This window comes from Siniperca chuatsi, linkage group LG9 (assembly GCF_020085105.1).
Source record: "Siniperca chuatsi isolate FFG_IHB_CAS linkage group LG9, ASM2008510v1, whole genome shotgun sequence".
Lineage (NCBI taxonomy): Eukaryota > Metazoa > Chordata > Actinopteri > Centrarchiformes > Sinipercidae > Siniperca > Siniperca chuatsi.
The window spans coordinates 1,122,964-1,149,230 of NC_058050.1; the positions used below are offsets into that span (position 1 = coordinate 1,122,964).

The window sequence follows — 26,267 nt, forward strand, 5'->3', positions numbered from 1 at the left end:
AAGCCACATTTTACAGGATATTTACCTTCAGAAAGCAGCAACAATCCCCAGGAAAAACAAGATGGCTTCCCAAGTCTCTCTCAAAAATGGATAAACAGGAATTTAAAAGACCCGGTGGGTGGCGAGGAGTCTGGACCTCGGGATTCTTCCCCTCTCAGCGCTTAAAGGGCATTTGTTTGGTTTCTGTCTCTACAGGAAGCTGGCTGAGGAGAAGTACGAGGAGATCCACACCCGCAGGAGGGAACTGAGGAGCCGCCATTTTGAAAAAGTCAGCCTGGATGTTCTGAATGTAAGAAAAGATTTATTCACTGTGTTTAACTACAGTTATATTGGATTTACCCCCCAGACTGCTTCTCCTTTTGGATTCATGTTTAATGAATCCCCTTACGATGAGTTAATTAGCTAACTGCCTCCTAAACGTCTGAAAGCTTCTCTGAATGTTTCCGTTTTAAAGTCCGTCCTGTCTGTGAGTCAGTGAGACGTTTTGAAGTGAGACGAACGCTGGGTTTCATTTTAAAGAAGTAGCACTTTCCCTCCAAACAACAGGAGAGCAGAGAGGGCGGAGCCTGTCAGAGTCCGCCAATCAGCATCCAGGATCACCGGTCACCGGGAGGGTCGCAGCCAATCCCGAAGCAGAATGACAGCAAGACGTCAGAGTCGGAGCTGCGCGGTGAGAAAACAACCGTCTTCATCACGTCATCGTTTAGATTTCCTACATGATCACTGATGAAGTTCATTCCACACGTTTAGGTAAAAAACTAAAATGTGACGGACATAAAGTACTGTACTTAGGTACAGTGAAACTTTATACTTTATACTACTTCACTACATTTATCTGACAGCTTTAGCTACTTTGCAGATTTAGATTGTCAATACAAAATATAATCAACTAATAAATGATGATAAAGTATTACAAATTAAACTACCCAGCAGGATATAAAGTCATTAAAATGAGCTCCTTCTGCACCAGCTGCAACATTAAAGTGACGAACACATGAATGCATCAAAACATATAATCCAATAATATAATAAGACGGTGTAGTCCCTCATTCGCCCAAGAGTGTTCTATCGTAGAAAAGGTTTCAGTCGTAGGTTTCAGTTCTTTAAACCAGGCAACACTTTAAGACAGAAACTCGTTCACCCTAAGGACAAGATGCCCACACAGAAACAGAGCAATGTAGTCTACTCCATTCAGTGCAGTGAGGAAAACTGCAAAGAGCGGTACACAGGTGAGACCAAACAGCCACTTCACAAAAGACTTTATCAGCACAGACGACACGCTAACTCGGGATTGCAGAGCGCCGTGCGTTTGCATCTAAAAGCTACAAACCGCACATTTGAAGACAGCGAGGTGAAGAGTCTAAGTAGAGAGAAGAGTTGGTTTGAAAGAGGAGTCAAAGAAGCCATTTTTGTGAAGAAAGAAAACCCCTCTTTGAACAGAAATGGTGGTCTGAGATTCAATCTGCCCAAAGTTTACCACAGTGTGTTAACACCGTGGTCAAGCCAATCACATGCTAATCAGGTACTTAACAGTGATGAGGGAGGTGCAGCCAGAAAACAATAGGCCTGATTACTGATTACTGGGCCATCATGGAAACAGTTAGGTCAGTTTCAGGTGAAACTAGCTAATCAACAGATACTCAGGTAGACTCCTTCCTGAGGGCGGGGCTTATGTAACACAGAGTAGCTTAAATTTCTGAGTTCCCGTCCCATTTTTTCACATTTGAGAATGACTTCCGGATGGGAGCCGAAACGTCTTGATTCTGAAAACAGCGTCCAGACGACCACGACTGAAACCTTTTCTACGGTGTATAGTTATACTTGACATTTCTCACTTTTTAATATGACCGAACACTTCGATGCAAGATGCAGATCTTGCACGTTTATTTCTTGCAACAAATAAGTGATTGCGTAATGTGTAGCCGAGGCAGTGACCAGCAGAAGCGGCACTTAACGAAGAGCCGTGATTCCCGTCACTAGCGCAGGTGTCATCACGCGTGTGAAGCGAGGCGTTTTGTTCGGATGACACCAGGCGGTTGCGTATATATAAGGGGGAGAACCCGTGGCTCCGGGGTCACAGGTGAAGGGCCTCCTCGACCCCCTGCACGATGACCTCGACCCCCTTCCAGGCAGCTGAGCAAACTCCATCCGCTGAAGAAGGCCACAAGAAGTGGCTGAAACCTTTTCTACCAATAATATAATATAATACGTTTTACTCAGACAAGGGGATATAATGAGGTTTACTGAAGAACGGGGAAGTGGAAGGAGACCAGGGGTTGGGATCCAGGGCTGGCAGCGAGGGCGTGAAAGTATGGTGGTGGAAGTTGGCGAGACTGGGATGAAGAACAGGTAAGCAGGTAGGTGAGGTAATGGAGGCTGAGAGACACGTGGCGGACAGACAGGCAGGTGAGTTGGGACCCTGTAGCAGATAAACACGACACAGATCAAGAACAGGCCGAAGGCTTCAGTAACTACCGCGGCGGTTCAAACTCCACGCTGCCGCTGAGTGACAGGAGTGACAGGAGAGCCGGAGGAGATGTACTGCCGTCGATGAGCTTGATGGGAGGCAGGTGTGTCGGCTGAGCGGAGCGATTGGGTGGAGAGAGACGGGAGGAGTAGCCACGCCTCCAGACATAATGCACACACACAGAGAGACAGACAGGAGGATAACGTGGAAGCACTGAGGGAAAGCAGACACAGCCGTAACATTAGGTATATTATCATGAAACGGGCCATTCTGCATAATGAGTACTTTTGGTACTTTAAGCATATTTTATTTGTACTTAACAGAGTATTGCTACACCGTGGTATTGCTCATGTTCAAATTGCAAATGAAAAAACCGAAGTGGAAACACCAGAAATTTCTAAAATAGTCAAAGTGTCTCTGAGGCAGAAACGTTGGATACATGTGATAAAAGCTGTTGGAAAAAAGCCTTTTTAAATAGACCTCGTCTTCTTCTACTGAACACAAGACGTTCATGTCCTGTTAAAGACCTCCACTCCGCCAGAAAGACCAGAATAATACTGACAGCTGACAGAAATGCAGCTGTCACTATGGACCATCATGTTAAGAGTCTGATTTGTTCCTGTTTTTACTAGCTGACTAACTAAACTCGGGTACACTGTGTCTCCCCATTAAATCCAGTCCAAGACTGTTCAGGACTTCCTCCCGTCCTGACGTTTGAGTGAAACTGTGGAATGAAGTCCTCCCTGATTAGTTCCTGTCAGCAGCACACTGGACAGTAAATTACACTTCATGTATCTCATCAAACACATTTAATAAGCTCTGCTAACGTTTCATCAGTCTGCAGGTATGATCTGTCTCTGTAATAATATTGCCCGCCGCGTTCTTTGTCACTGATGTTCCTTGAATAAACCGAGCAGTCAGTAAGTCAAAACTAATGAATTTACAGCCGGTCTGAAGCAGGAAAGCTCTCCGGAGATTTCTGCGTTCGAGCACTTAATCGTGTGTTTATCTAGAAAATCCTCCAGGAGCTGCCGGGTATGAAAAAGACCGTGAGCCGTGAATCTCATTAAAATCAGTGTCAGTTCTGACAGACGGTTCGGATGAGAGAAAGAACTTCTAATATTTTTTTCTGTAATCATCCTAGAAATAAGTTTGGGATACGTGTTTAGGTAATCACTTTTATATCACTGAGGTTTGGCTAAATAACAGAAACACCTCTCTTTATAACGCAGTACAGTTCAACAGCAGCACGAGCTACGTCCTGCAGAACATTACAACCTTTCCATGAATATTTTGATAGTATTCTGTTTTTATATTTTATACGTCTGTGGAGAGGAAAGGGCGGGAGGGTTTGAGGAGACATGAGCTGCTTCGTCCTCACAAGAAAAACTACAGTATTGGTGATTTGATGTTTAACTGACAAAGACCTCTAATGGCTGTTTATATTCTGACTGATGTCTGTCTGCAAGGTTGGAAGTAGCGTGGCATTATAACCAGTGCTGCAGGAAGTAGTCAGACCCGTTACTGCAGTAAAAGCACTGACACACACACTGAAACCCTCTGCTGCAGTGAAAGTGTGAGAGTGTGATCAGGAAAAAGCCCTTAAAGCATTAAAGCAGTGCAGCGTCCCTGTGGCTGCTGTGCTGTTATATATTCTATCATCAGGTTATTATTCCTCGTGCATTAATGTAAAGCAGGATGTTGCTGCTGCAGCTGGTGGAGCTGGAGCTCATGTTGAACCGGTTTGTATCGGACTGCAGCTGATGATGCTTTTCATTCTGGATCCATCTGCTGATTCTTTTCTCCGTCGATCCGTCGATCCATCGATCGATCGATCGGTTTGGAAAACTGATGAAAACGGTGAGAAACGCCGTCACGACGACCCAGAGCCCAAAGCGACGCCTTCAGCGTGTCGTCGTGTCCGACCGACAGTAGAAAATTCAAAATTATACTTTCATGTTTCATTGGGAATCACTGGGAACCTCAGAGAGTCCTGGAGAGTCCTGGAGAGTCCTGGAGTTCCCTGGAGGCCTGATTATTAAATACGTCCTTTGAAGTTTGTTGAGTCCAAGTGAGACGTTAAATTTGTGTGAAACACTCAGCTGGAGAACAGAAGCGAGCCGGACGCTCCTGCAGGGAAGCCAGAAATAAACTAACAAGAAGTCTTTTTGTTCAGCTGTTGGACTGAAAACAGCTGCACCTTTTCTTTTTTCTGTGGATGCAGATGTAATTTAGATTCGCTGCAGCGAGAGTTTCCAGACTTTCCTCTATTGAAGAGCCTCGGGGGCTTTAACACAGAAAATATAGATTCACATCGAGAAAACAAAACCAGAGTTAATTTAATGTTTCTTTTTACTTCTCGGCGTCGGTCAGAACAAATGTGTTTTTCATTTTGTGTTAATTCAGCGTTGGCGTTTCCCCCCAGAGTTTGATGCAATCAGCTGACAAACAGCAAACAGGTGAGCTCAGGTTTGAGCTGCGGCTCCAGCTTCGACTCCGAGCGGAGCTCTGGATGAACGTAAAGTCAGAGGGAAACACTGACGAGCTCTCCGGCTCGTTACTGAGTTTATAGAGGTCTGATTGCATCAAGCCGCTCGGGGACGCATGATGAAACCCGAGAGGAGAGGTTTTCTCCTGCTGCTCAGAGACAAAAGCTGAAATGAAAAGTAAAAACTCAGTTTGGGGAGAAATTAAAGTTTAAATTCATCATGCAAGAAATGGTTTTCAGCCGCTTTAATTTCACGTTTTCTCTCACACAAAACACGCTCACACTTGTGCCTCTATCCTTGCGAGGACCCTCGTTGACTCATGACAAACCTGAACCCTCAAACGGCCCTGAAGAGGAAATGTCCCCACAAAATGTCCTCACTTTGAGAGAGTCCCTCACTCCCCAAAAATACCTGCAACATGCAAAAACATCCTCACATCTTTCATTTCCGAAAATACCCTCACTGTTTGACATGTCCTTTCTTTACTAAAAATGTCCTCGTTTCAAAAAATGCCTTCTCCGTCCACAGACTTCCTTACTGTGTACAAACGTAACAAAATGTCCTCACTACAAACGTTTCCAGACATTTCCTCGTTTCCCCAAATGACCTAGTTTTCCCCAAAATGCCCTAAGTTTCTAAAGAATTTCCTCATTATAGAGAAACTGTCCTCACCTCCCCACTTTCCATAAATGGTCCTCACGAGGACACAATGTAGACTTCAAAACCTGAAAACCACCTGCAGGTAACTTCCTTAAAAAGCGTAAACTGTGTTTTATATTTGAAAGTGTTTGTCGACAGAGAGCCAGTTAGTTTATTAACAAACTTTATTGAGCTTTATTTTGGTGCCAGTCTTTCATCCGAGGAGACGCCGTCCTATTTTAGATCTCTGCTTTCAGACGCTGTCCAGCTTTCTGCTCCTCAAACTGTTTTCATCCTCCAGAAGCTCATTAAAGGGTCTGAGAGCTCCGACACGAACAGAACAGACAGACAGGAAACTCCTCCGAGACACGGTTTTTAAAGCCTCGGCGGTCTCACTAAATATTTTCAGCTTCAACAGAAACAGACACAACACCTGAGCCTCGCTGTGACATCACATGGCGCTGCAGCTCAGCCAATCAGCTTTCAGAGACTTATTTTCACTCATTAGGTCAGTTTGAGTTCACGTGTAGAGAGAGACACTGTTTAAACACCAGAGCACTGATGAAACACTGTGGCTGCATATTTCACCTGCACAGTATTACTTCCTTTATTTTTCCACATTACATCCTGTGCCGCTTAGAGACACTGAAATGAAAACCTTTCCACGTGTCCCTGTGTTAGTTTTCATTTATATTTAAATAATTTTTTAGTATTTTTAAATCAAACTCTCTCTTTTCTCTTCCTGTAACTTGAACTCGGGGCCTAGCTAACCCGCCTAGCATACAGCATAAAAGCACACCTGGCTGTTAGCTAGTGGGAACCTAGCAGAGCAGTCTCACGCTAGGAGGTGTGTGTTTGGATTTCAGCAAAAACTACATTTCCAAAAGAATGTGCTTGAGGCCTAATTTCTTCATTTCACCCTCCAGGTGTCCCCTGACGGGGGAGGGAGGGACTGTCAGACCTCAGAGAGCCACATGAATTAAACATCCTCCATCTTTAAAACTCTCAGAGCTCGTTAGCGGGAATAATTATCCCGACAGAGCGCCTGTTAAAACTGACAAATTAAATCCATCAGGACCGAAGACTCATTTCTGCTCATCAGCTCTTTATTTTTACACAATTTCTTACTTCATAAGACACATTTAACTTTAAAAACTGTCCAATCAGTAAGCTGCCTGTCAGTCCATATGACTTCATGCTACTTCAGGTTTGCTTGTAAAAAGTCAGTGTGAACACGAACCGGAGCGGAACTGAAAGACAACAATCAGTCTGGGTGTGAAAGACTCTTAGAAAAACAAACCTGCAGCACCAGTTTTGTCTTCGTGAGTCTCACAGACTTCATCACTATCTGATCTTGAAAAATCGAAGTGTAAATGCATCCGACAGACTGAAATAGGATTGTTCAAACCGCCTCTGGAGGAGGTTTGAGACTCATTCTGGCCAGATGTTGAAACGGAGTGAATGCGTTACAGTGTAACCGTGTCGTCAGCCGTCGCTCGCTGTCTGATTTCCACCCAGTCTGTCTCCTCCGTGATGACAGCGGCTAAAGTTTCACTGGAACGAGCCGTTCGTTCTCATTAAAGCAACAAGGAAAAGTGTCTGCAGCCATTTCTACACATACGATCAAATACAGTGTGATCTCTGATCAGTTCAGCCACTGAATGATCTGCGAGGGCGAGTTAGAGCCACGACGACGATACAAGTCGTAGTTCAGAAATACATTTCATTCATGTGTTTGTGTTAGCTTATGGCTAGTTAGCTAGCTAAACTGTTACTGTTCCAACTCTCGCGAGACAAATAAGCAACCGCAGCTTCCTGTTTTATATGTATTTCCTGTCAGTGTAAACAGGCTCAGTAAATGAGCAGCGTATTAAAATGAAACCACTCGGCAAAATCAATTTATTTCTATCAGCTTTGGTGGTTACTCTTGTATTTTAGGGTGACGCTGACAACTTTACATTGTCCAGTTAAATTGACATTGGATATGTGATTGTTGCGCGATGTAATCTGATTACATCTGGTCTGTATAGCCAGGAAACAAAAAGCCTGTAACCATGCTGATTGAAATTTAAAGAGGAAAACTCAGAAGAATCATGCATTCATCCATTAACTTCTTTTATCATCTGTAAAAAAAAAAAAGAATAAATCAGAGGAGTCAATATTATTTGGTATTGAATGTAAAAATCACGGCTGGAATAATGGCTTCATTGTAAAATGTTTAAATTTAATTAGAAACAATCAACGTATAAACGACTGTATTATCGTATTGTTTAATTACAAAGGGTTCGTATTTCTGAGAGAATAAGAACGGTGCTCTCTAAAAATAAAACTACAAACCCTGCGACCTGTGACCTGTGATTTTTTCAAGCGACTGAAAAGGAAAAGAGGCCCGAAGTCGCGTGTTAGAAGCGGACTTGGCTACTCTGTTACTGTCGCAACTAAACTGCTAAAGTGCAGAAGTTCTTCTTCTGGTATCGTAGAAAAGGTTTCAGTCGTGGTCGTCTGGACACTGTTTTCAGAATCAAGACGTTTCGGCTCCCATCCGGAAGTCATTCTCAATTGTGAAAATGGTCTGAGAACTCAGAAATTTAAGCTACTCTGTGTTACATAAGCCCCGCCCTCAGGGAGGAGTCTACCTGAGTATCTGTTGATTAGCTAGTTTCACCTGAAATCTAGCACCGTGGTCAAGCCAATCACATGCTAATCAGGTACTTAACAGCGATGAGGGAGGTGCAGCCAGAAAACAATAGGCCTGATTACTGATTACTGGGCCATCATGGAAACAATTAGGTCAGTTTCAGGTGAAGCTAGCTATTAACAGATACTCAGGTAGACTCCTTCCTGAGGGCGGGGCTTATGTAACACAGAGTAGCTTAAATTTCTGAGTTCCCGTCCCATTTTTTCACAATTGAGAATGACTTCCGGATGGGAGCCGAAACGTCTTGATTCTGAAAACAGCGTCCAGACGACTACGACGGAAACCTTTTCTACGATGGAGCACTCCTGGACGAATGAGGGACGACACCGTCTTCTTCTTCTGGTGTTTTTGTCAGTTAGCAAACAGCTTCAGGTGCAGCAGCACCTCCTTCTGGACTGGAGGAGGACTGACACGGATTTACACGTAGCCCAGAAAACAAAGACTGTAATCGGGTTCGTGATCTGAGCAGCAGAGACGAGACTGAGTGCAGATGAAAGAGTCTTAAATCTCGTCTGGATTTTATCTGATACGAGACATTTGAAGTGAAATGGGGCCGTAGTGACCCTGAAAACAAAGCAAAGTAAACCATCAGCTCACCTGAACCAGGTGTGTGTGTGTGTGTGTGTTCAGATATCCCAGAGGATCCTCAGGCTGCAGAAGTTTATTACAACCAGGACGGGTTTGATTCCTGTTCAGAGGACGAAGAGACAGAAACACCTGCGGAGACACTTTACCTGTCTGACCCACAGGTGAGTCAGTCTGTCTGTGTCTGTGTGTGTGTGTGTGTGTGTGTGTGTGTGTGTGTGTGTGTGAAACAGGATTTATTTTCACACACTTTGTTCAGGACATCATTGTTATTCGCTTAAATCAATAGTGTCAGTTTTTATTTTGAATAATTAAAACGTGAAAATCAGAAAATAATAATAATATAATGGATAATAATATTATAAAGAGTTCGGTCTCGACCTGCTCTGTTATGAACTGGCACCGTATAAATAAAACTGAATTGAATCCAAACTAAAGGATTTTCAAAACAGCATTAACCATTTATTAGTTGTTTTTGTAACTTTGAGAGACTCTGGTGCTTCAGCAGCTGCTCACGTGTGGAAGTTTCTCTTCACTTCCTGTTAACAGATCAGCACAACACAACCTCAGCAACTGTGAACTACGAAGGTCAGTATCTGCTTCGTTCAGGTGTGCGGAGACGAACGATGCAAGTGAAAATTACTTTAAATTGATGTTAAAATCATTGGAAAAAAATATGATGCATTGTTATAGATTAAACTACCCAACCATTCATGAAATTAGTGCTGAAATGATTCGGCGATTAATCGATTGCCAGAAAATTAAAACTGATTAACAGATTCATAATTTAAGTCATTTCTCCTGTAAATCCCTTCCTGGCTGCAGCTCCTCAGATGTGCAGATCTGCTGCTTTTCCTCTGAACGACTGTAATAACTGTGATGTTTGTTAATAACGTCCAGCTTTGGACTGTCGGTCGGACACGACGACACGGTGAAGGCGTCGCTTTGGGCTCTGGGTCGTCGTGACGGCGTTTCTCACCGTTTTCACCAGTTTTCCAAACCGATCGATCGATCGACGGATCGACGGAGAAAAGAATGGGCAGATGGATCCAGAATGAAAAGCATCATCAGCTGCAGTCCGATACAAACCGGTTCAACATGAGCTCCAGCTCCACCAGCTGCAGCAGCAACATCCTGCTTTACATTAATGCACGAGGAATAATAACCTGATGATAGAATATATAACAGCACAGCAGCCACAGGGACGCTGCACTGCTTTAATGCTTTAAGGGCTTTTTCCTGATCACACTCTCACACTTTCACTGCAGCAGAGGGTTTCAGTGTGTGTCAGTGCTTTTACTGAAGCAACGGCACCGAGATACTCGATTCATCAACTAACTGTTTCAGCTCTGATTCGCTCTGGATTATATCCATCATCAAATTATGATTCTATACAAAATCTTTTTTTTTTTTAAAAGTCGAACACAAAAAAACACGAGGACCATGATTTGAGCAGAGAAAGGAAATGAATCAGCGTTGTGTTTCTGTGTTTATACGCAGCTCATCCTCATTAGTATCCAGTGTTGAAAAGGCCAAATGTTATTATGTATAGCTCCCTAATTAGGGCAGCAGAGTATAATATGTGTGTGTGTGTGTGTGTGTGTGTGTGTTAGAATTAGCAGGGATTAGCATGCAACAGTGGGGATTTTGTAGGTGGAGGCTGAGAAGCGGCTTTGATTTCAGCTGCTGGTTTCATGTGTTTTATTGTGACTTTTGGGCTCAAATTATCATAATATGATTCTCACACACTGAGCTGAGTCCTCTAATTAGAGACACACACACACACACACACACAAGGACAGGGTGCCCTGACCTGCTGTTAACTAAGATGTGCATTATTAGCATCTTATTTCTCTTTTTATCTAAAAAAAATCCAATCCAAAATCTGGTTCACAGAGCTGCCTCTCAGCAGATTAGACGTGAAAAATGAAATCCGAGAGTTAAAACGTCAAGAAAGAACAGCAACAACTCAGAAAAACATCACACTAAAGGAACGAGGGATTAAGAGGTAAATAAATTCGGCACAAACGGAATTAAATGAGAGAAATAAACACAGATTATTGTTAACTGATTATTTTCACTTATTTTGCCTGATTTGAACTCTTCTCAGTCCTCTGTGGGCGTTTACAGACTTTCTCTCTTTAAAATACGTCATGTTTGAACGTTTCGAAGGAGTTCGAACCTGGACATTTGAACTCGTCAATTGAACTCATCAGTCACCGTTATTAAACATCAGGAGGACGATCGATGGGTCGTTAATCGAGCTCCTTTTGAAACAGCTTCACAGTTCAGGATCAAATGAAAGGAAATAAATGGAAAGATTGATTCAGTTCATCCCTCGTACGTCATTTAAAGTTTCTAAAAGTGTCGTTGTTGTGGGAGCTTCGAACAAACATTTAACTTCGAACGAAACAAGTGGGCTCGACACACGTAATCAAACGGCCTTTTGCATCTGGCGTCTCGTGTTCATGTCAGCGTTAAAGCTAGCGACAAGCAGGATTTCCACCGTAATGCACATTAGTTAGCATTAACAAGTTTCTCATTTTACTCACACAGATATTGTAAATAGCATGTGTTTCACACCTCCCTTTTATTTCACCTAAACAACATGAATTAAATATTTTAGTTATTTTAAACCAAACTATTCACAACAGTGTAGACTGAAAGAATAATAACACAGTCAGTGAAATCTGCAAACAACCTAAAGCAACAATGTTTTATTAGTAGTTATGATATCATGCTAACAGACTGAGGCTAAAGGTAACAGGTGCCATTCATAGACTGTATATAAAGATGGCCGACGCGTCTCCTCTTCCTCCCGCTGTACTAAAATGAAGCCAAAATATCCCGGATACGGGAGCTGCCATCTTGCGCTGGTGATGTAATTTGGAGCCAGAGTCTGCGCAGTAGCGATCGGGGCTGGAGCCGCCGGTATCGAGGTCCCGCCCACACCCGGCCGACCCAATCGTGAGCCGGCCTCAGCTGTCAATCATGACGTGTAGCCGGCCACCAGGGGGCGATCCAGATGTTTTAGCTTCACTGTTAGAGAGCTGTCATGTCGTCCATCTTTATATACGGTGTACGGGTCCAGGTCATTTAATCATGCTAATAACACAGACAACACGGAGAGAAAAATGCCACCTTTTTTCACTTTATCGAGATTCATTTTTGCAGCGCAGAAGATCAATCATCTGTGGTGATAAACACACACACACACACACACACTTTTCCAGCCCACAGCAAAAGGACTAGTCATATCCCATTTTCCAGTAAATAGCAGCTCTGTGTCCAATTTATAACACCAGACCGAAAAGACGAGTCCAATATACCGTCTACAGGAAGAGAGAGAGAGAGAGAGTGTTTCGTTCTTCAGATAAAATGGGAGGCTGAGAGAGATTAAATCTATTTGTCACTGCTGATAGTGATGACAGAAAAAAGAGGAGAGAAGAAGAGAAGAAATGGAGCGAAACTGGATAATTAGTGGAGCTGAGACAGAGAGAGACCAGGCGATAACAGCCTCCAACACTGAGACTTTAGCTCTGGATGAAATGTGGTACTATTATTAATCTGGTCTGTTTCAACATTTTATATCTGGGCCAAAACGATACCTGAATTTTACTACTGATGCTAAAACCATACTTTTAAAAACAAAGTTACTTTGGGGAATCTCATCAACGTGTCTTAACCTTCATTTTAAATTTAACAAAAAGTACGAAACTCAGTGTTGAATAGTGAACTTAGTGACCAAATAAAATACACTCTAGAGTTCAGTCTGTGCTCATAAAGATGTTTGATATCCAGCCCTGACTGTTGCCTTTAAGTACATGTGAGAGCTCTGATGACTCTGCAGGAAGACTCTTCATATCTGCTGGAATAACTTAATGTCATAATATAAATTGACAGCAGAGAAACTAATAAAATCCGTCACATTTGTCTTTGTTTCTGCAACATTTCCGTTTCAGTTTGATTCTTTTATGTCGTCTCTGAACTGAGTCGTTTTACTCTGTGGCACAAATCTTTGTCATGTCACACAAATTAGTTTCTTTCTCAGCACAAATGGATTCAGTGGTTCAGTTTTAACCCTTTTGTTAGAAAGTGGTGCTAGCAAGAATCTTGATATTGGACAATTCAAAATGATTTATAATAAATAATAAAACTTTATTTATAGAGCACTTATCAAAACAAAGTACAAAGTGCTTCACAACAAGAAAAATAAAATACCACAGTGAATGACGAAATATAAAGAAATAAAACACATAAAATACACAAAAGCAATAAAATAAACAGCCAGTTCAGGTAAAATCAAGATCTGCTTTCAGATAAAAATGTGTTTTGAGACGAGACTTAAACGAAGACTCTGACTCAGACAGCCTGATGTCTTCGGCCAGGTTGATCCAGAGCCTCAGGGCCCTGATGGCCAAAGCTCTGTCCCCCTTAGTTTCCATCCTGGACTCAGGAACAGACAGGAGACCCCTACCCGAAGATCTCAAACTACGTGAAGGTTCATAAGGGATTACAAGGTCTAAAATATAATCTGGGGCCATGAAGAGCCTTAAAAGTAATCAACAAGATCTTAAAATCAATCCTGAAACCATTGTATTTATCTATACAATATTCAGGCATGTCAACTATGGCAATGTTAAGGTCTGGTTATGGTTTGGGAAATATTGTGGTAATGATTAAAAAAAAGCCAATATTAATTTTTGGTCTTTGATGGAAGCGATCTCATCTCCTACATGACCACCTGATCGTGAGTGGATTCAGTTATTTGTGGGCAAAAACTTGCATTCAGGCCTGTATTGAACCGCAACCCACATCCCATAATCTGTGCATCGTGTAGTCACTTCCAAGTTCCTTTGAAGTAAACTGCACACAGCAGACTACACATGTCAGCATCATTAATCAACCAGAAACCAAGCAGTACTCCAATTCTGTAATAATACGACTTGGAAAATATGTTTTCGACGTGTCACTTGGTTTGTAATACTTTGATTAAACAAACAGAATGTGTTTTTTGAAGTTGGTGTGTGGAGTTCCCCAAGGCTCAATCCTAGGGCCTCTTTTATTTAAAGGTCCAGTGTGGAGGATTTAGTGGCATCTAGTGGTGAAACTGCAGTTTCCAACCATGTGAATCCCGCTTGCCTCACCAAGCGTGTAGGAGAAACTACGGCGGCGACGAAACTCGTGAAAAACGCAAACAGCCCCATCTAGAGCCGGTGTTTGGTTTGTCCGTTCTGGGCTACTGTAGAAACATGGCGGTGCAACATGGCGGCCTCCGTGGAAGGGGATCCGCTCCCTCTGTAGATATTAAGGGCTTATTCTAAGGTAACAAAAACACAACGATTCTTATTTTCAGGTGATTAAACACTAATGAAAAAATACTTATGAATATTATATTCCATTTCTGCCAACAGCTCCTCCTTAATGTTACAGACTGGACCTTTAACATTTACATGATTCCACAGGGCCAAATTATGCAAAACAATAGAATCAGTAATAGTTTACGCCAACGTCACTGTTGTCATTGTCAAAAGCCAGAAACCAGGAGACACCCAGCTACATCCACAGCTGTGACAGGCCAAATCACATTTTGTTTAAAAAGTCAATAACTATGCAGACAACACCCACATTTATCTATCTCGGCCCCGAAGCGACTACAATCTGTTAGATTTTCTCTTCAAGTGTGTTGAACAAATCAAAGGCTGAATTCACAAAACTGAAAGAAAAATGTCTTTTGCTCAAAAGGAGAACTGACAGTCAACTTAAGTATAAAAGTATTACCATCAAAATATACTTAAAGTACCAAAAGTCAAAGTACTCATGCAGAATTGTCGATTTCAGAATAAAATATATTATATTATTGAATCATAATTATTGCTGCATTAATGTGTTCATCACTTTAATGTTGCAGCTGGTGAAGGTGGAGCTCATTTTAATGACTTTATATTCTGCTGGGTAGCTTGTGAATTTCCCCCCCGCGGGATTCAGTAAAGTTTTAACTTAATCTATAATAATACATCATAATTAATATTATTAATCAGAATCTGCAAAGTAACTAAAGTTATCAATTGTAGTGAAGTAAAAAATATAACGTTTGCCTCTGAAATGTAGTGGAGTAGGAGTATAAATTAGCATGAAATGGAGTTAAAAATGGCTTTGTAGCCGGGCTGTGTGAACATGGCCTCTGACACACTTCTGATCTGTTAGTACAGCAGCTGTCTCACCTCCTACTGACCGTCTGTCCTCAGACGTCCACAGCTCATCAAAAATTCCTTCATGTCCATTAAGTCTAAACCGACTCTCACACATGTAGGAAGCAGGAAGTCCATTCAGACCAGACGTCTGTTCACATACAGTTTGTCTCATATTTGAGTCACCACTGGTTTGTACAAAAACTTGGTTTAGAAAAAGCCACAGAGAAACATTTTCAGATAAACCAGACTGTTTAAACTCCTGTTAGTGTCCCTTAGAGGCTGCAGTGTTCATTACAGCCACAGTATGAACAAACAATGATAATAACTTCCATTTTGGACTCTCTGGCTCGCCGTTCCCTCAAATATCAGCACTGTGGAGACTATTTGGTCAACGGTATGAGTGACGAGCGGTATTCAAATGGTTGCAAACTGCAGTTTCACAGCTGTAATGTGACAGATTGACTTCAGTTATGACTCCGTCTGTATTTCACATCAACAGAAATGAAAGCCACAAATGTTCCTGAATGATGAACAGAAACACTTCCATCACTTTGACTTCCCTCTCAGTTATTACTGTCTGGAGAGCCGATGGTAACAATGAGGAAGAGCAGGAGAGTTTATTGTCATAGATAATGAAAAACAATATTTATTGTTGGTTCAGTAGTTGTGTGAGGACGTCGAGCAGCAGCAGAGTGATATAGAGAGCAGGTTGAGTCTCTGAGGGAGCAGCTTCGTCTCTCTCAGTGTAATCAGGTGAAGAGAGAGCAGCGGGGTGAAATTCCTCCATCTCCTCCACACTGAACTCCCTGAAGACTTTAACATGTCGGCTGAGGCTCTGCTGCTGCAGACTCTGAACGTGTTTCCATTACACAACATGCAGGGAGGCTTTCACCCCCTGAAGAGACACCGAGGAGAATCTTTCTGCCCCGCAACTCACAGTGAACACAGAATATCTGACGGGGAGTCGTTAGCAATGAATCAGATTCGTATTTAAATATGAATTCATTATTTGTATCAATTGTACATAAATCTGCGAGCTGATGTATGTGTTGTACTGTCAGTGCCAGTTGCTGTGGTGGTGCAGTCAAACTAAATATAGTTTCACTAAAAGTGAAAGCACAGATGGTTGGATTGATGATATTCAGCAGTGGCCTCCTCTGATGGATCAGGGTTGTCTACAGGGCTGTTTCTGGCCATTTTGGTGCTCCAGGCCAAACGTCCACAGGCGCCTCTGAGGACTTTGTATTTTTTTAAAGCCAAATAATTGAATAATATCTTAGTTTACTTGTCAGTGTCCATCCAAATTTAGTGCAAGTTTTAACTGAATTTCTAGAAAACCATCCAAAGAAAACGTGACTCGCTGCTGCCGTGTGAACGCGAGCTCATTGGCTGATGGAGGTGAACAGCTGGTGGAGCTGATCCTCCAGCTGCTGCCGTTAAAGCATCGCAGAAGAAGAGGACGCAGCGAGACGACGTCATTAAATGAGCTACAGTGGAAGCTCAGACGATGGGAAACCATGATGTTTCTGTTGGCTTCATGTGTTCATGTGAGGAAGGCTCCAGCCTCCTCATCGCTCCACACACATCTGATGCTTTCAGCTCTTCAGGCTTCGTGACGTCAGCAGTTTTTTACCCAGTCTGCTTCTGGTTTCATCATCCAGTAACACACACTGGGACACACGTGACGATTGTTGAGCTGATTATAAATATGATTGTGATGACTAATTGGACCAAGTCTGTTCTAGTGTTGGTCAGCTGGTGACAGTCGGGAGATAGAAATTTCTGTGTGAAGCTGCATGTGAGAAAATGCTGTCGGGGATGAAACCGAAAAGCTGTGTATTTGTGTCTTTATCACATCATCACATCTGCACATCCCACACATCCTCCAAACTGTCCGCCACATGATTTACTCTGAAGCAGAAACCTTAATTAGTGTTTGACTGCAGTTTAAATGTTTAAATCAAGTTTATTTGGACTGTGAATCAAATGAAACTGGATTAACTTCCTACAGACATCAACTCTGTGCTTCTTCACTCTGTTTGTTTGACAGAAATAATGTGTGAAATAACACTGACGCATTGGACGCACACAAGTGATTATTACATTGTCAGAAAGCAATGTAAACTCATGTTTTTGCATTTGGCAAGTGTAAACGGTAATTAGTGTGATATTTCTCTCCTGTAATGAAACGCAGGGCTCAGTGGTTAAGTGCGAGCGTGAGAGTACAGGATATCTCTGTAGTCAAGCACAGACACGATGGTCGATCTGTCCTCAAGAGAAAAACATGCTTTATTCTGATATAAAAAGCCCATTTTTATCTTCAGATTCTGTGCCTGTTGTTCCACATGAGGTTTAAAAGTCAGACTTTGGTACCATCATGTGTTTGAGGTTCTGCAGAGATGTTTGAAGAACGTTAAGGCAGAATGTAATCTAGACATGACTTGAGTTGGAGAAGAGCCATGTGCATACACGATCGTATCATCTGCATAAGTTTCAGCTTTGGCAATTAAAAAAACATCATTTAGGTTTGGAAAAGATGGGTGCTTTGAGTTTTTTCTTTTTTGTATGTAAATCAACGTGTCAACACTGGCTTCAAGTCAGCATGCATTTCTTCAATATTTAACACAGACCATCAGAAGAAGAATTATGCTTCAGTCACAAAAAAACGTTTTGCAGATGGGTTTCCTTGTTATGTTCATCAAGAAAAAATAATGAAGCATAATACAGGCAGCGTTATGTATTTTGTTGATGTAAATTAATTGTATATGAATTTAATTTTGCGGCACTCTGATGAACACTGATGGATAAGATAAATGATTGCATTATTGTTATTATAGAGAATAATATCACAAATAGTTTGTTCTCAGGATGTGATGTTTGTAGTGATTTCTGTCCTCAGATCAGTGAGCTGGAGGCCATGATGAAGCACATGCAGAAAGTTCTGGAAGAGGAGCTCAGCGGTGAGTTTGACTCTGTATGTGAAAGAAGGTTTTTTAAATGAAGCTCCTGACCAGCACCTTTATGTTCTCTGTGTAAAGTTAGATCCTTTTTATCAGCAGGAGTTCATGTTTAACAAGCAACATTATTGAATCAAATCTGAAGGGACACACGCACACCGGCATGTTAGCATGCTGACGTTAGCATTTAGCTGTGTACAGTGCAGCCTCACAGAGCTGCCAGCATGACTGTAGAGTCTTAGTCTGGTTAAAGTGTTGGCTGTCCTGCTCCATACAGATGCAGCCGTAAAATGAAGTCAGTTGTTCAATCGTGCTTTCTGCAACTTCGTAATATCTCCAATATTAGATTTTTTTTATCCGCTAAGAATCTGGAAACTGTCATCCACGCTTTCATTACATCCCGTGTAGACTACTGTAACTCCTGCTAGTTCAAAATGCTGCAGCAAGACTGCTCACAAACTCCAATAGAAGAGTCCACATAACGGCTATTTTATTATGTCTACACTGGTTACCTGTACGTTTTAAAACTGATTTTAAAATGTTAATGATTACTTTTAAAGCATGTTTGGGGTTGGCCCCTGATTATATCACTGACTTACTAACTCCTGACGAGCCTGAATGCAGCCTGAGACCCTCCGGCAGAGGTCTGTTAGTAATAAAGTGAAGGAAGGAGGATGGCGAGCCGCTGGAGTCAGGCATGACTCTGGAACGACCTGCCGGAGGAGATCAGGAAGGCTAGCTCTGTTTCTTTTTTAAATCTCTCTTAAAAACGCAAGAATTGCTTTCTTCCTTCATTTTTACTTCACTTGTTTTTACTGTGTTTTAGTAATTCATACCTCACTTGTCATTATTACTGTATCAAATCTACTATTATTTATTATTTTTCTGGTAATTTCTCTCGTTATTATTTTTAAAATGGTGCTTATTGTGTTTGTTGTAGTTGTCCTTCTTCCATCTGTTAGAATCATGATCACTAGTGGTATAGCTGCACTACCATCAACCCCTGAAAGTACCTGGGTTTAGTATCACCTCCTGTGCATTTTATGTCTTTATTGGATGGAGTACATTGTACAGTTTTGTACAGGACAGTGGAAACAAAGTTTCTGGCATTGTAGTCTAGGGATGGCGAAGTTGGTTGGTCCACCGCTTCGGTCCGGACTGAAATCTCTCCACAGCCATCAGACGGGCTGCCATGACGTTTTGTACAAACATTCATGGACTTTGGTGATCATCTGACTTTTCCTGTAGCGCCATTATGAGGTTCACATTTGTGGTTTTGACTGAAATATCTCAACAATGGGTTGTGATGAAACGTGCTTCATCATTCATGTTCCCCTCAGGATGAACTGTAATAACTCTGCTGATCCTCTGACTTTCCATCTAGCGCCACCATCAGGTCGACATGTTAACGCGTCCGACACTTTGGTTTCTGGCCAAACACCTGCAGAGCTGATGACGCTCCCATCAGCCTCAGCTGCACGCTGTGTTCACTGCTAACTAGCTAATGTTAGCATGCTAACATGCTAAACTAAGATGGTGAACATAGTGAACATTATGCCTGATAAACATCAGCATGTTAGCATGCAGATGTTAGCATTTAGCTCAAAGCACCGAGCTGCTAGCACGGCTGCAAACTCTTGTTAGTGTGTAAAATCATTGCGTTCACTTATTGTAAGTTGCTTTGGACAAAAGCATCTTGCTAAATGAATGCAATGCTCTCAACAGCTTCATCGTAAATATATATTAATACTGAATAAATCAGTTCAATCAGCGTGTTGCTTCAGGTAAACATGACACTTGATCCAGTTTGACTTCCGGTTTGAGATCCTTGAGTTTGAAGGTTCATCAGAAACCAAAACGCTGCACAGATTCAGGATTGTGCAGTACGGAAGTCATCACGGCATCAATTATTTTATGTTTTGTTGCGACGATCGTGAGGTAAACGGTAGAAATACAGTGTTCACGTTACAAATTCATCCACCAACAAGGCCAGGTTCAGATTTTACTATGACGAGTGGTCTGATGGAAATGAGGGGGCTGCGTGTTTTCATGCTTAAATATCAGATTACACACTCTCCCCCACAGTATGGTGTAGTGTTAGTCCTTCCTGTAGAGACGAATGTTAATGACTGGATGTTTATCCCTGCAGTCGTTTCCTTCTCTCTGCTCTTCTTCATCACCTTCTCCTCCGTCTGTCCTTTACTTTTTTTTTTACCTCCACTTGCTGAGCCTATTCGTCCTCCTCCTCTCACTCTTCAGTTCCTGTTGGCTTGGTTCAGTCACAATCTGTCCTCTGCTGTGAAACCTGTTCGTCTCGCTCCGCTGACCTCAGAACAAAAAAAAAAAAACAGCTCGGCTGAAGATGAAACTTTGTTGGTTCTCGCCTCCTGTCAAAGGAAAGACTGTGTGACAACACAGTGACTTCCCCTGCTGCTTCTTTACACTCACAAACAGTAGAAAAACTGTAAAATTATCATGAACAGCTTCACCAGAAGTCTTAAAGGAGCAATTTAATGTTTGGGGAAATGCTCTTGTTCTGTTTGGGTTTTGGTTGATGAAGTACTTTTTACATGTGGACATGTTAGTATTATTTTAAGACCTATAAAAAAATTCACATCAGTGCTTTAAATGTTAATGTAGTGTGAAACAGTCAGGTACAATTCTTTTAACTGTAATCAATTAAATAGTTATTTAAGGTTTCTCAGTAGCCGCGTTTCCATCAACGTCTTTTTATGCTAATTTTGAAGTATCGCATTTTTCGAAAGAGTTAATGGGAGATGGAAAGATTCCAGTTTAATGGAAATGTGTCATTTAGATGCAAATCGAACCGAGACATTTGTAATGTTTTGGCATTAGAATATACAACTGCTGACATTTAATTCTAATTGTTCTGCAGATTGAAAATTAAATTACAAGTTGATATACATATTGTTTTCTCTGAAACACATAAACCGACGCACTCTACCACTCTGGATTTTTAGAATTTGAATGAGAACATGTTTATTTGTATTTATTCATGTATGTACACATTCACTTTATGTATCTGCACTTGTTGTAGCGTTCGCTCATGCTGCTGGTTGTTATGGTTACAACCAAATTCAATCAAAAAGCCTCAGCTGTCTGACGGTCTGTCATCGTGTTAACTCTTTGTTTTATTCATTCTGATCTCCAGGGTTTATTTTTTAGTTCTGTTAGTGATGATGATGATGACGATGATACCCTGTCCATTTGTCTGTCCAACACTGCGGACTGTAGTCCTGCAGATTTCTCGTGCTGGATCAGATTTTTCATGTTTGTCACTGATGTTCCTGCTTCCCAGAGGATGAACCCTTTGCATTTGACAGTCTCTGTGAGTCTTCCTCTGGCGCCACCTTCAGGGCAAAGTGTTTCAAGTGCAGCCAAGTGTGAATCAGTTGGGTTGAGGGTCCGCACCTCCGAGTCTGAGGCCATGGTTCTGGTAAATGGTGGATTGCTTCCTTCAGGTTGGGAGAGAGTTACTGCCCCGAGTGAAGGAGTTCAAGTATCTCAGCGTGGTGGATTGGTGCTGTGGACGCTGTACTGGACTGTTGCGGTGTAGAGATTGTCCTTTCAAGAAAAAAACAAATCAGTTGTTGCAGTAAATGGACATTAACGATATTTCTTTACACTGAGGGAGGAGGACGGGGTGGATGGAAAGGTCAACAAAACATCCGACTTTAATACCAGAGACCGCTGTCCACGTCCTGTTTCCTACCAACAGTCAAGTTTGGTTTCTTTAACCATGACCACCATTGTTCACTAACCTTAACCACATGGTTATTATTGTAACATCATGTCCCAAATATGATCAAAAACAGGATAAGGCTCAAAACTAGGATACTCGTGCACATGTAAACATACTGATATGGAGGTGGTTCACGTATCTGATCAGAATGCCTCCCTTTGTAGGTTTTCCAGGCTTGTCAAAGTGGGAGGAGATGACGAGGCAGAACCAGAACTCGCTGGAGGAATAATATTTTCCATCTGACCTGGGAACACCTCAGCATCCTTTTAGGATGAGTGTGCTGTCGCTACTTCACCAGCCAACTAGGTGCTCAAGTAGCAAAGGACCAAATGTGAAAAAATAGACACCTGGCAACACTTGCTGACTTAGTAGAAGAGTCTTCTTTATTTAATTTCATTTAAATTTAGTTAAATAAAGAAGACTAAATCAGTGATCATCCAGGAAGAGCTGGAGGACATCTGGGCAACCCAGAGCTGGATAAGCGGTGAAAAATGGAGGAATGGATGGTGATGATTTGGTAACACCCATGGTTACTGGTGGTGACACAAATTTCTTGTTTAGATTAACTTGAGTCCTTAACAGACATTTACATGATTTCAGGACAAAAGCGGTCATCAAACCCCTGTTGTTGGTTGTTCTCTCTGTGTTTTAATGAAAACTGTTGTTGAGCAATGGTGGACTTATTGTTCCCTCAAGGAATCAAAGTAACAGACCACGGCCTCAGCAGCGATGAACAGCCATTAAATCCTCAGATATTTAGCTTCTAGTGAACGGACAAAAGACCCAGGGCAGCTCAGAGGCCATTATCCTGATTTACGGTCCGATCATTGGCTGTTAAACAGCCGCTCAGAGTCGCTTTGTGTTGTGTTGGTGCTTCTGTGTAAAGCCTGAAGACAAACAGCAGCAGGGTTATTTTCATTCAGCTGATCAGATTCAGTCTGAAGGAAAAGGAAGTGGCAGAACTGCTGAGAGAGCCACCTCAATAATAATATCAACTAGAAAAAACTAGATTTCATGAAGAAAATGTACAAAAAATTGCAATTGAGACATTTGAAATAGCTGAAATACTGAAAGAAGTTGAAATGGCACTTAAAGTAGAAGTGCTGAAAGAGGTTGAAGTTTCAGTGTAAACGTAAGCACTGAATCAGGTTCAAGTATCAGCTGAAGTGAAGGTTGTGAAAGGAGTTGACAGTTAAAGTTCGAGCAATGAAAGGAGTTGAAGTCATTGAAGTGTAAGTAATACATTACACTGAAAGTGTCAAGTGAAGGGTAACCACTGAAAGCAGATGATCCGTCAATGAAAGAATGAGTGATGAAAGTGCCGAAAGCAGTTGCAGTGTCAGTTAAAGAGCAAGAGACGAGGACGTGGAGCTGCCAGTTGACGTGAAAGCACTGAAAGCAGTTGCAGTGTCAGTTAAAGAGCAAGAGACGAGGACGTGGAGCTGCCAGTTGACGTGAAAGCACTGAAAGCAGTTGCAGTGTCAGTTGAGGAGTAAGATATGAATTCAGTTGAGATGTCAGATGATTTGTGACCACCAGTGGTTGAAATGTAAGAGAGTTGAAATTTCAGTTGAGGTGGATGCGTTGAAGACAGTTCAAGTGTGTGCACTGACAGCATAAGTTGAGCTGTCAGTTGAAGAATAAAATTCAGAGTTTTGTTTTTACCTGGAATGCAAAGTTTATTGACCCCTAAAGAACTGTGAGGTCATCAGCTCGTTAACATTCAGAGTTTCTTATAATCGAGGGCCTTGTTAAGAATCTGAGCTCGTTAAGATTCAAAGATCGTTAAGACTCCCAGCCTGTTCAGACTTCAAATGTATTTAACTCAGACATCACATCTGAAGAAGAACACGTCTTTACTTTTCATAGTGGTTTTTCAGCCTGGTCATGTCCCAGCTCTCCTGCACAGAGCTCACGTTTTATAACCATTTAGAAATATCTGTGTGTGTGTGTGAAGCAGCGTGTGTGTTTACATTCTGGCAGCAGCAGATATCCTGCGATTATAATCCCATTAGATCACCTCCACAGGCTCTACTGTGCTTTTATTGAGTCAGAGCTGCTCGTGCAGGGAGGAAGAGAAAGAGAGAGAGCTCCGAGATACAAATGGAATAGGATGAATACGGGGTTTTAAATAAAATGTCAAATGTATGATGGTATATAATATTCTGTCTCTCTCAGTCTCCAGGTGTTTCTTACCTTTCTTCATTCTGTTGTTTCTGTCTGTAAACCAGGAGACCCGGCAGAGCCTGAGGCCCCTCAGAGCCCTCAGGGGCCCCCGACGATCAACAGCAGCCTGCTGGAGACCAGAATCCGACACCTGAGAGAGTGAGTCTGAGAGGGGCTTTTATTGTGTATTTTGAAGGTCTCGTCCTCTGCAGTGCGTCTGATGTACTTCTGTTATTGGAGTTTAACATCACGAGAACACGAAGTATCAGTGCAGCAGAACTTCTTGCAGTCGGTGTAGTTTGAATATTTTGCACATGATACTTTCTGCCTTCCTTGAATCCTGATTCTGCTGACTCATGACCATGCGATTATGGTTATATACTGCTAAATTGTTTTGGTTTTTTTTCCAAATTATGTAGTGGTAACAAATGCAATCACTGCACAGAGGCAATGTTTTATTGAACGAATGAAGCTCTACATTTTACAGCACAACACCAAAGTCCTGTCTGTGGTTTAGACAACAAAAGCACTCTGGTTAACGTCAGGGTAAATCATGGTTTCAGTTACTCATGCTTTAAGTCATTGCAGACCTTTTCTGTATTAAACCAGACCAGGATCTTTGTCTAAGCTAAACACAGCGCTCGGAGAGTCTAAACAGAACCATAAAAAGTTAAATAATGCCACGACAAAAGTCTCCACGAGCAGATATTGTACTGCAAGATTGTGTCATGGTTTTGGGTTTGTGTCTAGTTGATTCTGTTTTATTTTGAAATACTCTCCTTCCCTCACGTGTCTGGTAGTTCTGCTTCCTGTCATCGATTGCTTTGATTGGTTCCACCTGTGTCTCGTTCTCTCCCCTCACTGAGTGTATTTTAGTCGCTTTCACCTGTCTGTCACCTGCCTACCTGTCTGCCTGTCTTCCTGTATCTGGCAGTAAGCTCTTAATAAACCACTCATCGTTCTCCTCTGTCTGCGTTTGGGGCCTTTCCCTGTAACATTTATATATTCACAGAGTAGCTCAAGAGTTGCGTTCTTCTTGTTATTTTTATTCTGTTAATTTTTTATTACTCTAACATTTCTTTTTTCATAACATGTTTCTTATTTATTTTTCTAAAATGTATAATCTAGTTATAAGATGTAAATGTAGCATAAGGAGGGCTGTAGCTGCATTTTATTGCACATCTCTTTGAGTGTAAATGACGATAAAGCTTTGTTTGAGGTTTCAGTTGAGACTTAAGTTCTGTCTCTCTGTGAGCATCTGTGAAAGTTTAATTTAAAATAATCCAATTATTCCAGACAAACATCTTGCCTAAAGCCGCAGCATGTTGCCACGTGGATCAGAGCGTGATATCAACCAGATTCAGTTTGTTTGTGCAGATTAAAATGAAAGAAACCAGAGAAAACAAACACACAGACAGCAGAGACAATAATGAAAAACAAAGATCTTTTAATAGACTCTTCACTCCAAAAAACAACAGAGAAAATTTAACATTACAACAAACATTTGGGATTGGAATTAAGTGTAAGACAAACACAGTAAAGTTGGATACAGTAGAAACTTATGGAAACCAGAATCCATCGAACATACTCTCCCCACGTCTTCTCCTCCTCTAATTAGATCTCAGCTGCTGTAACAGGTGTGGGAGGATTTATCTGATGAATGGAGGTACACACAGTCTGACCGCAGTGTGAGATCACCCGTAGAACATTCTTCAATCTAAAAACCGCAGATGAATCCAAACATCTTCCTGCTGCAAATCTCATTTTTTCTCAAACCATCATGAACGTCTCTGCTAACATCAGAGTGAATCACAGCTGATGGATCTTCTTCCTCCGTCGTTGTCCAGAAACTATTAAAACACATCAGCGAGCCGCTCTGCTGCACCGGGTGACATGTTCCTCCATCACCACGAACACACACACTGTAGTTTATTCTGACTCCGCCCCACACACACCGTCCTGCTGCCCCAAACACTCACTACAGCACCACATGTGGATTCATCCGCCGCTGGAAATAGTCCCCGACAGATGCTCTGTTTCCTCCTGTTAGTCTGATAAAAACTACAGCGAGCAGCTGTTTGAGGAAACTACTGAGCCTTTTTAAACAGGAAACTACAGATCTGTGTTTTTAAAGATTTACGTCTTCAGCAGGAACCAATGGGCTCGCAGCTACGAGCCGCAGACAGGAAGTGAGACGATGCTGAGAGACGGAGCGACACGTTGTTGGTTTGAGGCTGAACGTGAGATTTGATGATAATAATAAAAATATAAACTGATCTCTGAGGTAATTGTTATGCTGTCCTTGTCCT

General features: G+C 41.9%; 1 protein-coding gene across 7 annotated transcripts in view; it reads left to right on the plus strand.

Annotated features, from left to right (window-relative positions):
- nek11 (NIMA-related kinase 11) overlaps nt 1-26,267 on the plus strand; it is a 64,804-nt gene that overhangs the window by 32,920 nt on the left and 5,617 nt on the right. For 5 of the 7 annotated variants that reach the window (XM_044206867.1, XM_044206869.1, XM_044206868.1 and 2 more), the window contains 5 exons: nt 196-289; nt 547-670; nt 8,924-9,042; nt 17,972-18,032; nt 24,024-24,117. In XM_044206867.1, coding sequence (XP_044062802.1) covers nt 196-289; nt 547-670; nt 8,924-9,042; nt 17,972-18,032; nt 24,024-24,117 — 492 coding nt within the window. Of the gene's footprint in view, nt 1-195; nt 290-546; nt 671-8,923; nt 9,043-9,427; nt 9,716-17,971; nt 18,033-21,956; nt 22,099-24,023; nt 24,118-26,267 lie in introns of those variants that run through there. The other 2 variants (XR_006379098.1, XM_044206870.1) reach the window with 2 other exon arrangements.